This window comes from Eurypyga helias, unplaced genomic scaffold (assembly GCF_000690775.1).
Source record: "Eurypyga helias isolate BGI_N326 unplaced genomic scaffold, ASM69077v1 scaffold567, whole genome shotgun sequence".
Lineage (NCBI taxonomy): Eukaryota > Metazoa > Chordata > Aves > Eurypygiformes > Eurypygidae > Eurypyga > Eurypyga helias.
Genome location: NW_010260900.1, coordinates 19,864 through 33,874, shown reverse-complemented (window position 1 = coordinate 33,874; position 14,011 = coordinate 19,864). Strand labels below are relative to the sequence as shown.

General features: G+C 44.4%; 1 protein-coding gene across 1 annotated transcript in view; it reads left to right on the top strand.

The window, feature by feature from the left end:
* LOC104512253 (transmembrane protein 132D-like) overlaps positions 1 to 11,358 on the top strand; it is a gene marked incomplete at both ends in the record, with an annotated part of 116,412 nt that extends 105,054 nt beyond the window's left edge. Inside the window, 1 exon segment of the mRNA XM_010155172.1 lies at positions 11,175 to 11,358. Within this exon segment, the coding sequence (XP_010153474.1) occupies positions 11,175 to 11,358 (184 nt within the window).
* Positions 11,359 to 14,011: the final 2,653 nt, after the last annotated feature.

Sequence of the window (14,011 nt, the reverse complement as noted above, 5' to 3'; positions counted from 1 at the left end):
ATTTCTCTTTCCCTGCTGAATTTTTTGGAACTTATTGTATTGTTGAAGACCAGAATTACTACCTAAACAGTCTCAGATTTGAAGGGCTTCAAAACACACTGATGGAGGACTTGTCAGTCGTTAAAACCAAGACATGGAGAAGGCCGGTTTTCCAGTGACACAGTGCACATTTGAATGCAATGGTGTGGACTAATCTAGCCAGAAAAGGACTCAGTTTTTGAAGTCTAACTCTTCTTTTAGGGACTACCACGGGCTTTGCAGCTCATGGAGACTGGAAAGGTGTGGTACAGAAAAACTGACCTTTCTGCAAGGTATTCCACTCCGATGGATGTACTGCCAACGAGTCTAATCTGTTAGCGCTAAAGGATGAGGTTCTACTTGTGTAGCATCTCAGTCAAGATTTGTTTGGGTTGTGGGTTTTGTTTTTTTTTTTTTATCCTAATTTAGCCCTGAACTCTTCTTTCTGGCCTCTTATGAATAATTTTCACTGAAAAATCTCAAAACCTTGAAGCATGTTCAGAATGTCAGGAGACCTCAGCCAAAGGCGGTGAAGTAGCTCGCACGGGGTCACTCACCAGAGAAGGGACAGAGATGGGCATCTCCTGTGTTCGTGGTTCAGTGTTGTATGTCAGCAGCAGGGCCTCTTGGCTGTGGCTGCTCCTGTTGTACCCCTGCTAGGGAAGGGACCCATGGCCATGGCATCCTCTTAATTCAGTCCAGTTCTGGGAGTGAATTTCACCTGGAATTTTAGCAGAGGGTAAGTAGAAGGTTCTCCTTCCATCAGTTGTGAATTTGGCCGTGTTTTGTGAGACGGATGAAAGGACAGCAAAGGACAAGCATATTTTCAACATACCACTTCCTGAACAGAGGAGCACACTTTAATTTACACTCCATAGGACCAATGGAGGTGCCATTATTTTCATACCTATGGGAGGAATATCTGCTATGGAACCGCTAACTGCTTTAATCCTCTTCATTTCCCTTTCTTACATAAATGGCTTCCAAGTTGTTTCTGCTTCAGCTTTTCCCTACCCAGTTCATCTGCCCACTTCTCACATTTATGTAAAAACTTCGGCGTCAATCCGTAACTTTCATATCTGAGAATATTTTGTTCCTTAGCACTGGTAAAACGTGCTCCAGAGATTTAGGTATGAATTTGTTGTTTCTTGTTTTACATCTCCACAAAGTTTGCAGAACATGATGCTTCATAAACAAACAGTAAGAGTTCTAAATTATAAATATGGAAATAAGAGATAGAGACATACTTGGTAGCTCTTTTTCTTTTGGAATTGTCAAAGACAAATAGGATTCTTTCATGTTACTGCATGGTTTTACTAGGAAAAAGACTTTCTTCTTTTCCTTTCCTTAGGTTTCAGTTACTGTTAATCACTGTGTGTCCTAGGATGCTGTAATATACATTAGCTGTGCTAATGATCAGTAGCTACCCCTTGGATACCAAGTGTACTCTGTGCTGAGCAGCGAGAGGAAAACTCCTTTGTTCATGATAACATTATGAGGTTGGGTTTACTGCTTTCCTTGTGTAGTCAGGATGTCTGGGAGAAAAAGTTGTAGGTCATGCTCTTAATTATGCGTGAGACCTGCTTCAAGGGTTCTGTATTCCTACAGGGGTCATTTTCATGCAGCACTGAACAGGGTCAGGAGTAATTCTCTCCACTTATAATTTGGTGAATTTACTGAGTTGAACTGGTGCTTTTGCTGATTAATGAGCTCAGCAGAGGATTTAAATTCGTTCCTGTTTAGCAGAGTACTTAACACATATGCTTAACTTATAAAATGATACTGAGTCCCAGAAGACCGAAAGAGCTTGTTCAGTGGCTTGCTGAGCAGCGGCCAACTCCTGAACTGGAACTTTAAAGAGAATCAAGGGGCCATACCAGTGAAGGCATATTTCAGTGAGCAGCCAAAAGGCAGAAGTCTGGTTTCTGTGTGTTTGCTCCTTAGGAACAAGTGCATACCTCGATTCTCAGGGAGCATACTGCATCCTTTCTGTCTGAGGGGTTAATCACTTGGTCTTTTCTTCTGTCTACCTGCTCCCAAGCAGCTTAATAATTCTTAACCTCAGTCCTGCCTAGCGTTGTTGAAATTGGTGTAATGTTACTGGAAAGGAGGACAGGTACCCGGATACACCAATAGCGAAACCCTTTCTTTATTAATGATCTAGACAAAATTATGACAAAAGGTTGTTCCACTGAAGGAAAATAGTTCTTTCTGAGCATTTGAGCCTATCTAATTTTAAACCTTTTCTGTTATAGTCTGCCGCTTCCTTTTTGAGACTCTTCCACTGTCCTTTTGCTCTGAATTTGGTCCATATTTCCTGTTGTTTCTAATTATACCCTCCTGCCTACCTGCTCTAGCAATTTTCTGTCCTTGACACATAAATCCTTGAAATATTTGTGGAAAGTTAGCACTTTCTGTTTCTTTTGCCTTTTAAACCTCACCTACTGATTTTTTGAGAAAATCACCAACCTTCTGCTCTTCTCAATGTTACTTCAAGTACTGCACATTCCGGCATTCTGAAAATCTGGCAGATTATTCCTTCTACCATTATTAGAAAAACTTGCCTGTTAGATTTTTCCACAAACATTCCAAGAATCATGCTGGTTATGAGGATTGAAGTATATGGCCTATCTGAATGTTCCATCTTGCTTGCTTGCAGGACATCTTTTAAGTCTATATTTTTTGGTGATTCTGTGTTCCAGCTCGTACCCGCTTGAAAATTTTCCATGGTAGTGAAAGGAGAGTAGCGTGTATGTTTGCAGTGGTTTCATGTAAGCCTTGCAAAGAAAGAGCGCTTACATCCAATTAAGACATTAAAGACGCAGTGTTGGGCTGTGAAACTGTAGTGCCATAGCAGAAAGTATAAAGGAGAGCAGAGTCAGTAATTCAGACAAGCTTGTATTTAGGTGGCTGCCATGAAATGAAACCCTACTTGTGTTTTGATATGTGGCTTTTCTGCCTCTGATCTCACCGTCGCCTTGTGAAGCTCTGCGGTTCACGGAGGGAAATCTGATTCACAAATTTCAATAAGGGCGGCATATCTTAAAATGCCTCTGAGTGGAAATTGGTCTTCACATAACGGGGAAAAGCAGTAGGCGAATGATTTATGAACCCGTTGAAACTACTAATGATTACTAGCATTACTGAATTCATAATTCTAATAATTAGGGTCTCTCCTCCCTTACCTACAGTCCAGTAAAATCAATGTCTTTTTAAAGCACTAGATGTACAGCTTTCCACTGTCAATTATAAAGATTTCTAAGTTCCGTCCTGAGCAATGCAATTTGTGCTGCTGCTCAGCCCCTAGAGTTGGTGGTTGTTTCCCACAGCATCTTCTTCCAAGATCCAAGATGAGTGTCTTCCAACATGTCAATATAAGTAGCTTTAAAGCCCAGATTCTAATAGATGGAAGATTGCCACGTAGTAAGGAAGCTTATGCGATGTGATGTGTTCATCACATAAGCTGGTGGCTGGAGATCCGCACTCTTGTTGGATGGTATTTCTTATTTGTCCCGACGTGGTTCTGTAGTATTTTGTGAAGCATTTCCCCATTCGTGCCATGTCTGTTTTTCTCTATCCTCCACTTTTCCAGTTATTAGTTTGATCGTATCATTTTCAAAGAAAAGGTATGTTGTGGTTTGATCCCAGCCAGCGCCAGACCAGTCCATCTAGTAGAGGAGGGTGTCAGAGGGGCATCACAGGAACCAAGGCAGAGCGAGCGACCAAGACAAACCACCAACCAACACGGCCCCCAGCCCACCCCCAACTCATGTACTGAGCATGGGGTGCTATGGAATGAACCCCTCGCCGGTCAGTTTGGGTCAGCTGTCTGGGCTGTGCCCCCTCCCGCTGCTTGTAGTGAAGAGGCTGGGATCACAGGCGAAGTACCAGGGGCTGAACAAGTCCTTGACTTGGTACAAACACTCTGCAGCAACAACTAAATGGGGTGTTACCTGTGCTCTTTGCAGTGCACATCCAAACCACAGCCTCATCTCAGCTACTGCGAAGGCGATTAGCTCTGTCCCAGCTAAACCCAGACCAGGGTTTGCACTTCTGGAGATGGTGAACATCTGCAGCCACGTTCTGGCAGGTGATACTGGGATAAGGTAGCGAGAACCTACCATTTCTCAGCTTGCCTACCTAGGTCAGTGGGTATTTAAAGTCCTCTTAGGTTCATCAGTAGGAATGCAATTTTTTTGTTCACAGCTACATTGGGGTAGGTTAGGAATTGTTTGGCTGGAGGTGATTTGAGGACACAGAAACCTGGAAAGAATAATTTTGAATGAGGGAACTATTATCAGCCATTACCTGATTCCAGAGGGTCTGCAGAATTATTTAGCATTTTGCTCTGAGTACTTGTTGTAGGAAGTGGCGCTGCGTTTGGCCACGCTGTCCATTCCAGTGTCTGGAGTGTGCGATGGTCTGGTCGCTCTGAGTGATGGCTCATAGAAGGCTCCAGCTCCAGCCAGGGTGGCTCCTCTGACTGCTTTAACCATTAGAATAATCAGGTTCCGAGAGAGTCTTTGGGGGAATAAGGCTTTAAACTTCCTAAGTGCCTTTAAAATGAAGCTTGATAAGTTTATGAAGAGATTATGTGGTGCGGTGGTTGCAGTAGCAGGGAACTGTCCCTACGGACCAAGGTCTCTTCCTGGCCAGACCAGCAGATAAATGCAGCTCTGTCTTCCTCCTTGTGCTGAACTTCTCATCCAGAACGACCGATCAGCACTTTCATACGGAGAGCTGGACTTCGCTTTAGCAGCTCCTGGGCCGTTTGCGTAAATGAGACTAAGAATGCTTGAGGGGCGATGGCTGATAGACAGAAGAGGTAGACGTCGCCGAAGGGTGGTGACTGCATGTACTTGCGTGCAGAAGTCATCGCAAATTGTTGCTGTTACCTACCCTGACATCTGTCCTGGGCATCGTTCCCTGGTCTCCGTACGCCTTTAATATTAGGCAATTCTCTGCAGCGTAATGGCCACAATAATAACTTCCCTTAAAATGTACTTGATTGTAATTCCTCAGGCAGTATCCAAGGATTGCCACGACATCCACTTTCCCTTCTGTCTCACCAGTCCTGAGCTCAGGTGCGCCGCAGCCCCGGGCTCAAATTGTGCAAAGTCAGGTGCGAGAACACTGGATGCAGCGACACCCAAACCAATGCCACTGGTGGACTTCATGGAACAGTTCCTGCTCAGTAGAACGTGAGCTCTGTGGGCGTTTGAACTCACACAGGTTTTCACATCAGAAGCACATCAAAAACTAAGATTTGATTTGACGGGGCCTAGGACTCAGATGCAGACCTGTGGCATCCCCCTGTCTGTATGATTTCAGCATGGTTATCAGACTGTCCCGGAGTGTGCCGAGGTGCCGCATCTGCTCGGATACGGAAAGTATCGTGTAGCTGGAGCAGGGAAGGGGTACTGTATCTTGATCATTAACTTTGTGCACCTCTTAGACTGCCAGGACAGGTTTAAAATATGTTGATAAAGCAAAACCAATGCACATTTTGGAACACAGAGACGTCTGTCCCATACTGCCAGCTCATGTGTAATATGCCAGCAATGGACTCGCAGTCATAACTGGTAAAAGTTGGTAGGGAACAACATGACTTTCTGTATGTCCATATAATTCCCAAAATAGTTCTATGTTTTACTAAACTTCTAGTATTTATATTAACAATTGGGTCTTTAGGCCCTTTCCTGTATTCTGTGCTTTTTTCGTGCGGGGTCTTGTTTCCCCCTTGTAGGACAGCAGGTACTGATGACATCGGTGAAGCTGATGCTGCGTTTCAAGCGGGTTTGTTGTGCTGAGGCTCGCAAGTGCTACACAACCAGCAAATGGGGTCGGGAAGGGGAAGGGATGGCAAGCAGGTGTGGCAGTTCCCCCTTTAGTCCTGGTGATAGACACTGCTTTGCTGCAGGACAGTTGTGGAAATAGCCTGGCAGAGCATGTGTTATTTGATTTTCAGATTTTAGTAAATGTAGTCTCTTGATACTACCTTTCTTTGCCTGCCTCCAGGTCCGTTATTTTCACCGTAAGAATTTGTTTGTGGAAGGAGCTTTGTTATCGTTGCATGTTAATACTGCCTTTCCGCAAAACCTGGGCAGAATAGTTTGTGAAGTCGCTTGTGGTGGAAGAGAACAGCAGCCCGGCAGACGTCAAGGTGACTCTGGTTACTCGGGCGAGTCTCAAATCTTACCGAGCTGGTGGAAGGGAAGGATGGGTTCTCACGCCAGCCTGTGTGTCCTAGACGTGGGTGTTAGTGCAGGTCTGAGCACGCAGGCTATCCCAGCGTTTCCGCAAGATCACAAAAAGGACTCTACATAATAGGCTGCAGTGATGGTGACGGGACTGACAGTCTGGGAAATCGTAACGTGAATGAAATCTCTAAGGCTTTTTTTAGGAATACTAGAGACTGGTATAGATCTAAAGGCTTAGGTCTGGGGGTAAGAGTCAAATTCCCATAGTGCTGCCATTCCTGGCAAACCAAGGATATGGAGTCAACACATCCCTTCCATGTGTTCTGAAGTGTTATTTGATGCCTTTATACTAGGTTTTCCCACTATGTGAAAATGATTATTATGTTATCTTTCTCCTATTTTTTGCCTTTGCCAGTTAAGACAACAATCCTCTCTGCAGTTGTCTTGTACCGCGTAGTCTGAGCCTCAGAGGGATCCAGGAGAAACTTTTACTGTTAATAATGATAATTTGTGGCTGTGTTTGTGGTTTCCTCTTTGCGGTTTTATCACACTTCCATGTGAGTTGTGTTATATTTATTGTTATTTTTTATGCTGAGGACAACACAAACCAGCATGTAGAGAAACCCAGATTGACAGTGTGTCTGCAGTGGTCTATTAGACTTCACGCTGTCAGTAGGACTATTCGCTTAGCCCTGCAATTCCGTCCCACCTGCACAGTAACCGTGGGTTTTCTGCTGTTGTTGCCTCAGGATTGGGCCGCGTCAAAAGTACTTGATGTTCTCTGACTGCTGTGTTGAATAATTTATTGAATGATTATTAGACTGTGTGTAATAAAGTCAGTGTTGATTTACCATTCCCTTAGTGTAATGTGGTAAATGATCGCTGGATTTGCTGTGTCAAGAGATGCTCGGAGTGATGGTTCTGAACTGAAACGCTGGCTTGGTTGGAAATATTTTTTTAATTTATGTTATATTAAAAGATTTGCTAATTTTTACCCATTTTTGAATGGCTTGAGTTGTTTGGGAAGAGTGCTATCAACAGCTGGAAAATTGTATAGTGAATAATTTATTTGAAAATAGCAAAAAAAGTCAACTAAATAATTCAGTAACTAGTTCTCAGCCAGCACTGCTGATGTCACGCTCCAGAGATGGATCAGTTTTCTAAAATAACTTTGTTACAGGATTAGCAGACTCCTTTTTGTAATTTTTTCTTGCTAGTTGGTTCACTTCATACAGTGATTCCTGAAGAAAAATTACTCTTCGGCCTTCCCATCACTGAATTTTTAATAGTAAGATGACAATGAATAAAATTAAATTGTAATGTACTGCTCTCTGTATCACCTTACCTTGAGGTATCAGTGGTGAATAATGATCTGGGCTGTAATGCAGCAGGCGAGAGTCTAGAGATTTTATTTTCTTTAGCCTACCCTGGCTGACCTTGGTGAGGTCCAAGCCCCAGGCCCCCACCTTCTACAAAATGCTGCTTCCTTTTTGTTACTTGTTCAGACCGGGGCCGGGGTGTGATGCGCGTAGCATTGTACACTGGGTCGCTGGCAACATACGGTGCGGTTATTGCACCACATTGTTTGGGTTTGTTTTAATAAAATGCTGAACTTTTGGGTAAGCTCCAGCATTTTATTGTCAATTGCAAAGGAGGGCTGGAAATCCTACCAGCCTTGCCAGCTGGGTTCAGACCTGCTGAATGGATCTGGCAGAGCCAGCACTGGATATGTTGAGCTCACATTCGGGATCCAGGCCTGCTCTTCAGCTGGTGAGAGCCAATGTCATGCTGTTAACTTGTTGTGTTTAATGCCAAATCCTGCAATATTTGATTTTTACCTTAAATCCTACTTGTAGGAGTAAAATAGTTCAATTCTGCTGGTTTTATCCCATATGAAAGCTTTTCCAAAAAAGCTGGAACGTATTCATTGATTGCACTCTGACTCAGAAACCAGAGGGACAAGACAATCGGATTCATTATTGGCACCACGGTGAGCTCCATTACAGTTTAACTCTCAGCTACAAATGGCAAAACCCCATGTGGAAGATGTAACTTTAAGTTGGCATCAAAAACCATCTCACTCTGAGGGCTCTGCAGCTCAGCTTAGGCTGCTGTGGTGAACCTTTGGGTTTGTCCATTCTGATCTTCCTAATTGCACAGCCTCCCGTCCCGTAGCCGACGCGTGCTCCATAGCAGTAACGGCTTCGGTGTTAGCAAAGGCAAGCTGCCAACATGTTAGTGCCTTACAGTGACCACGGAGTCTTTGCCTGCCTTGAGGAGGAGTAGCGTAGTGCAGCATTTCAAGTTGCAGTGGTTGGTTACCCAGTGGAAATATTCCTGGTGTCCCAAGCAGCCTTGACTTGGAAAGAAAAGCCACAAGTTTTTTTATGTGACCGAACACTTAACAAATTCTGTTTGTTCAAGTTCGTCCATTTACGTTGTTTTAGCTGTATTTTCTGAAGGGTAACTTTTTGGCTTACTTCTCTGCGGGAAGATTTCAGTTGCTAAATATTGCTCAGGAAGGCTGTAAGTTGAGGATGCAGGTCCATGGGGCTTGCACGTGGAAGGATCCTCAGAGGAAGTGATGAGTAATGTAATTAAACAAAAGTTCCTGACCTGGTGCTGACAGCCGGGCTCTGATCATCGGTCATGCAACACTTTCACTTTTTTTTATACATCTTTAGTAGCAGTAATGAGATGCTTATTGATTTTTGAGGTGCTTTGCAATCTTGTCGTTTGGAGGTGTTTAGTATTTCTAAGAGATAGTAGTTCAAATAATTTCTATCAAAATCGCATTTGGTAGCTTTTTTCCCGTAAGCAATGCTTGATCAAAATACCTGCTTTAACAGAGAAATTAAAAGAAATCATTTCCATTATCTTGCAGTTACTGTAGCTGTGCTGTATGGGAGCTGTAGTTCAGGAAATAAGGACCATCCACTTCCCACTCCCCATCTTTTCCTCCCTTCTTTGTTCTCCTGTATCCTCATCGCTTTTCTCCTGATCCACAACGGACCTGGAAGGTACTAAACCGACAGCCCTTTTTGACAAGCATTTGGTTTCCCTGAGGTGGAGGCGTTTCTGGCGTCAGCACCGGTGCTGCAAAGTGATGACTGGGAGTGCCGGGCACCAGCGCGGTGATGGAGGGCGGCACCCAGAATAGCATCGCACACCCCAGGTTCATTATGTGAAGGTTCAATTAGTTCTTTAAACACAGAAGCTGCGATGGAATATCCTGTCCAAAGCAGGACCGCTGCCAGGTGTTGGCAGGCCACGCGCTGCCCGCTCCTGCGCACACCCTGGACGTAACTGACTTTCCACAGCCCTCACTGCATAAAGCGGCTTTCGGGCCTGCTGGGTCAGTGCGGAACGCGGCTGCATTCAGTGCCAGTGTAGAGATTGGGCTGTTTTTTTCCCCTGCCGTGAAGAAATGAGAAACTGAACACAATGTGTTCCATTTCGGAAACACAAAGGCTCCTTTTAAATTCCATCCAGGGTAGCAAGGACTCAATACATCCATTAAAATCCAAACCTTAAAGATGATCAGATTAAATGCATCAAGCAGTAGCTTTGGGTCAAGCACTGGATTTAGCCAGCGTGATAAAAATTCCTCAGCGTTTTGGGAAGAATCCCAAACTGGGGCTGGTGTCATAACTGGTCTTCATTAAAAAATATGCCTTGTTTTAGCTCTTTTTCCACATCAGCTGGGAAAACCTGCTGTGTTTTAGGCATGTTCTGGGGTTATCTAATTGGTTGCCGAACTGTTTTCTTTTTCTTCTGGCTGCACTGTCCGACCCAAGAGCCTTGGGGCACCAGGGCTGTGCCATCCTCCCTCTCCAGTGCTGCCCTGCTGAAGGGAACCCTGCTCTTGCTTTTCCCCTCACACAAACACCAAAGATGTGGTTGGCCTTCAGTGCCTCAGAAATAAAAGTGCTGTCGTTCTCAGTGCCCCTTTGATTTCTGCACTGTGAAGAAATTCCGCATTCTTCGGCAGCTTCACAGTACAAGGAGTATTTTCTTGTCTCTGTAAATGCCACTGGACGATGGAGCTCACCTTGCCAAGATAAGAGAAACCTCACTGCGTTGCTTTCTGTGCAGTGGCTGATTTTATAACCAGCTTTGCAGGATCTGAACCAACAAGCCCCTTGCCCACTTTTCCCTCTTTATGTCTCTGCTTTATGGTGTTCACTCGTATGAGCCACCTAGCCTTAGGAAGGACGGCGTGTAAGGACAAAGTACCGTCGACAAGGTGTCAGTAATGCCAGTGTTGACAGAGTGTCCTGGAGAATCACATCGGCCAACCATTTGTCCTTTTCCAGAGTGTTTTAGCCAAGGATCCTGGCAGGATTGGCCCCTATTAAACAATCCAGTTTAGTAATAAGCAACAAGCTAATTCCTAGTCTAGCAAAGGACAAAAGGAGCTGCAGACAGACCTTCACAGTAAGGTAGCTGCATAGCCAAAAATTAATTCCAAGTTTTCCACTCCTCTGCTCCCTGCTGCCCCAGCTCACAGGCCCAGTCCTGAGCTTTGACCTCTCTTCCATATATCCCTTCTTAAAAAGACAAAAGTACTGTTAATGCAGTGGTTTCCCGTTTTAGGAGCGAGTCCCTTTGGATTTGCTCAGGTGTTGCTTTAACGGGGAAGTCAAGAGGGGGAGCCTCGCAGGCAGGAGGCTTACGCTGCAGCTTGAGCCTTGGCTTTATCTTGATTTGGCTTTGTTTCTCCACCTGTTAAATGGAGCGGTACCTCCCGATCACAGTGTTACTGGAGCACCTGGGAAATACCCTGAGATCTTGAGACAAGTGCAAATGATTAATTCATTATTAAATCCATCATTCCACCACATCCTCCCTTTGCAAGAGCCTGAATCCAATGTTTTATTAATGTAGAAGCAATTGCATTGCTGTTTTTTCAGTCATGTGAAAGGAACCTTTCTTTCCTTTTTTTCTCTCCTGCAGTGCGGATGGTCCTTCCTTGGAAATTATGCAGATTGATTTTGAAATCGAAGACTTAACTGAGCTACACGGGCCCCAGCTCATCACATGGCAGGTAGAATATCCTGGAGATAGGACATCTGATCTAGCAATCTCCAAGATCTACGTCAGCCAAAAGGACCTGGTAGGAGTTCTCCCCTTGGCCATGGTAAGAAACTGTCTGGCATTTGGCATTATTGCTTTGCAACTCCTGTGTCTGGCAGATGCAAATGATCCACTGAAGTGGGTGGGGAGACAAGGTTTCAGCACCCTGAGAAACAGATACTGCACCTGGTTTGCTTTGTTTGGTGGGGAAGCCATAGCTTCCCGTGGAAGGCCTGGTCGTGCTCTCTTTGACCAATACATTGACTTCTTGGAGGCGGAAGCTGAGTTTGTGGCATTTCCTGTGTGGAGAACTCACCCGTGTTGCATGAAATGGTGTACTTGGATACCCAGTTCAGTGGGGTCTGTGTCTGTCTTGAATCACAAGTGCTCTTGCATTTGGTCTAGTGTTGAAAGACTTCCTGAGTCACAGTTTTTTAATTCTGGCTCCATATTCAATTAAAGTGAGAAAAGCCATGCTGCGACTTCTGAGTAATTTTTAATCGTTTGGGGAATACAAAATACAGTACATAGCCGACTGACTGTTCTGCATAGATGCATTCAAACGGGTTGCTTCACCATCACAATGCAAACTATAGGGCTTCAAAAATACCTGATATTTTAGCCTTGGCCTTACCTGAAAAAAAAGTTACATACCCACATTCCAAGTGCAAACAAAAATGTGCATTTTTCTTCTCTCCCCTTCACATTTCTTCATCATTAGGGCTGAGGTATACTTGTCTAAGGTCTGGCTGTGCCCCATTTTGGTCTTAGACAATCCTTAGAAAGTATTGACTTATTATTTAGCACTGAAAGAAAAACAAAAATCAGTCTCAGAACATTTGAAAAAATGTAACGTGGATGTTTGCTGGAGATAGCCAGGTAATTATGGCATTGTTGAAGGCTGAAGGTGGTGTCAGCCCTTCCAGACTCCCAGAACTCACTGTTATTTACCAATTCCAGAACTACTCCCACGTTGTGATTCCTTATTTCACCGAAAAATATTAATTTTCTTTTGTGGTGGCTGGTGCTTTCATTGCCAAGGTGGTATCACAGCTGAACCAGCTCTCTCCAACTGGTGTCGTGGCCGTTTAACAGCGCTGGGTGTGTAGCTAATCCCTTTGTGTCGCACGACTGTTTCTGTGGGCTGGTTCCTGAGCAGTGGGCGGGTGCTGCGGTGCTGTTGGAAAGAGCAGAGCGTTCAGGTCTGCAGATGGACCCTGATGTGCGGTCACACGGGTTCTGGACTGTTGCGGGTTAAGGCAGTGGAGCGGATCTGGTTTACATGCGCTGAGGTGTGGGGGTTTTACTCACTCCATCCCATCAGGAGAAGATAAGATTCCTTTCCTAGCGGTTCCAACGGTCACAGAAGACACTTTTCACACATGCCCATGGCCCACCATTCCTTTTATATCAAGTGAGATAGTGGCAAAAAATAGTTGATGAGAATAATGGTAATTTCTCCTGTCAGCTGCTAGAAGCAACTCACCCTGTTAATTCACTTTAAAAGATTACCACCCCCACCCCATTTTTCCAGAAGCACAAAATTCTTTGCTCAGAGATCACGTGAAGCGTATAATGTTATCAGTTGGCATTTTGTAAGGCAAGGGGTGTTGGCATAATGGGTGAGAGAGAAAGCAAAGGTGAATGTCAGGGTCCCCTCGTGAGTGACAGGCTGGGAATAGTTTTAACCTTTGCATCAACTGGAGTGTCAGGGAAGAATCTCCAGGGTATCACAAATCTCTGTGGTACTTCCTGTCGTGCTTAGGAAATGATTCTGGGGCACACAGACCTTTCAAGACATGTAAGTTAGATTAGCTTGATCCTTGGGTTTCCTGTGGTCTTAGCAAAGCCAGTTTGTAATTTACAAATTGAATACAAAAAAATTTAAAAATGCTACTCTTCCATTTAGGAGGAACCACAGTGAAAGCAGGGTGGTGTTACTTCTGCGTCTCTGAAGGCTGGCGTTAATTTGGGTTAGTTTTGCTGGGCTTCTTAGCGGAACATGTAATTCCGTGTTTAGAAGCACCAAACAGAAATGCTGTTGAATATTTCAATTACAGGTTAATTTTTCAAAAGAACAATTTTACTGCTTTACCATTAGACAGAGCTTTGGATTTTTAATAGACTAGCACATGCCACCTCTGCACCATCTTGGTTTTCTGTGGTCTGTTCTGCCTGTATTTACGGATTTGTAGGGTGAGGATTGGCCAATGCAGGGCTTCTGGTTTTCTTTTTCTGAGTTACCAAGTGCCGCAGTGGAAGGTCTTAAATGTATCTGTCAGTGTCAGGACAACCTGGAACTTCAGCCTTCTGCTGAAGTTACTGGGGCACTCGCTGCCCTCACTTTACCTTTCTCTGGTGCATTTGTTTTCCCTATTAGTGTTCCAGGATTTGAGACCCCTGCAGGGCCCTACACCAGTAATGGCAACACTGGCCACAGTAGAGCACAAGGATATTGATGAGGAAATCTGTAGGGTGTATTTTATGGTTGTGGGGGTACTGTCAAGGCTGCTATTTCTGCTACTTTAATAACCCCCTTCCTATTTTTAAAGGGAGAGAGGCCCTGTCTTGGCTAGCTGTGCATATTAGCAGAATGGGAATTACGTGAGAGAAACATTTAATTTGGGGACATCATAAGAGCCTGTGAGCGCCTCTTTGGATATTTGCGATGCATGATCCCTTCCCTAAAGCCTGATGAAATACAGGCAAAGATGTTT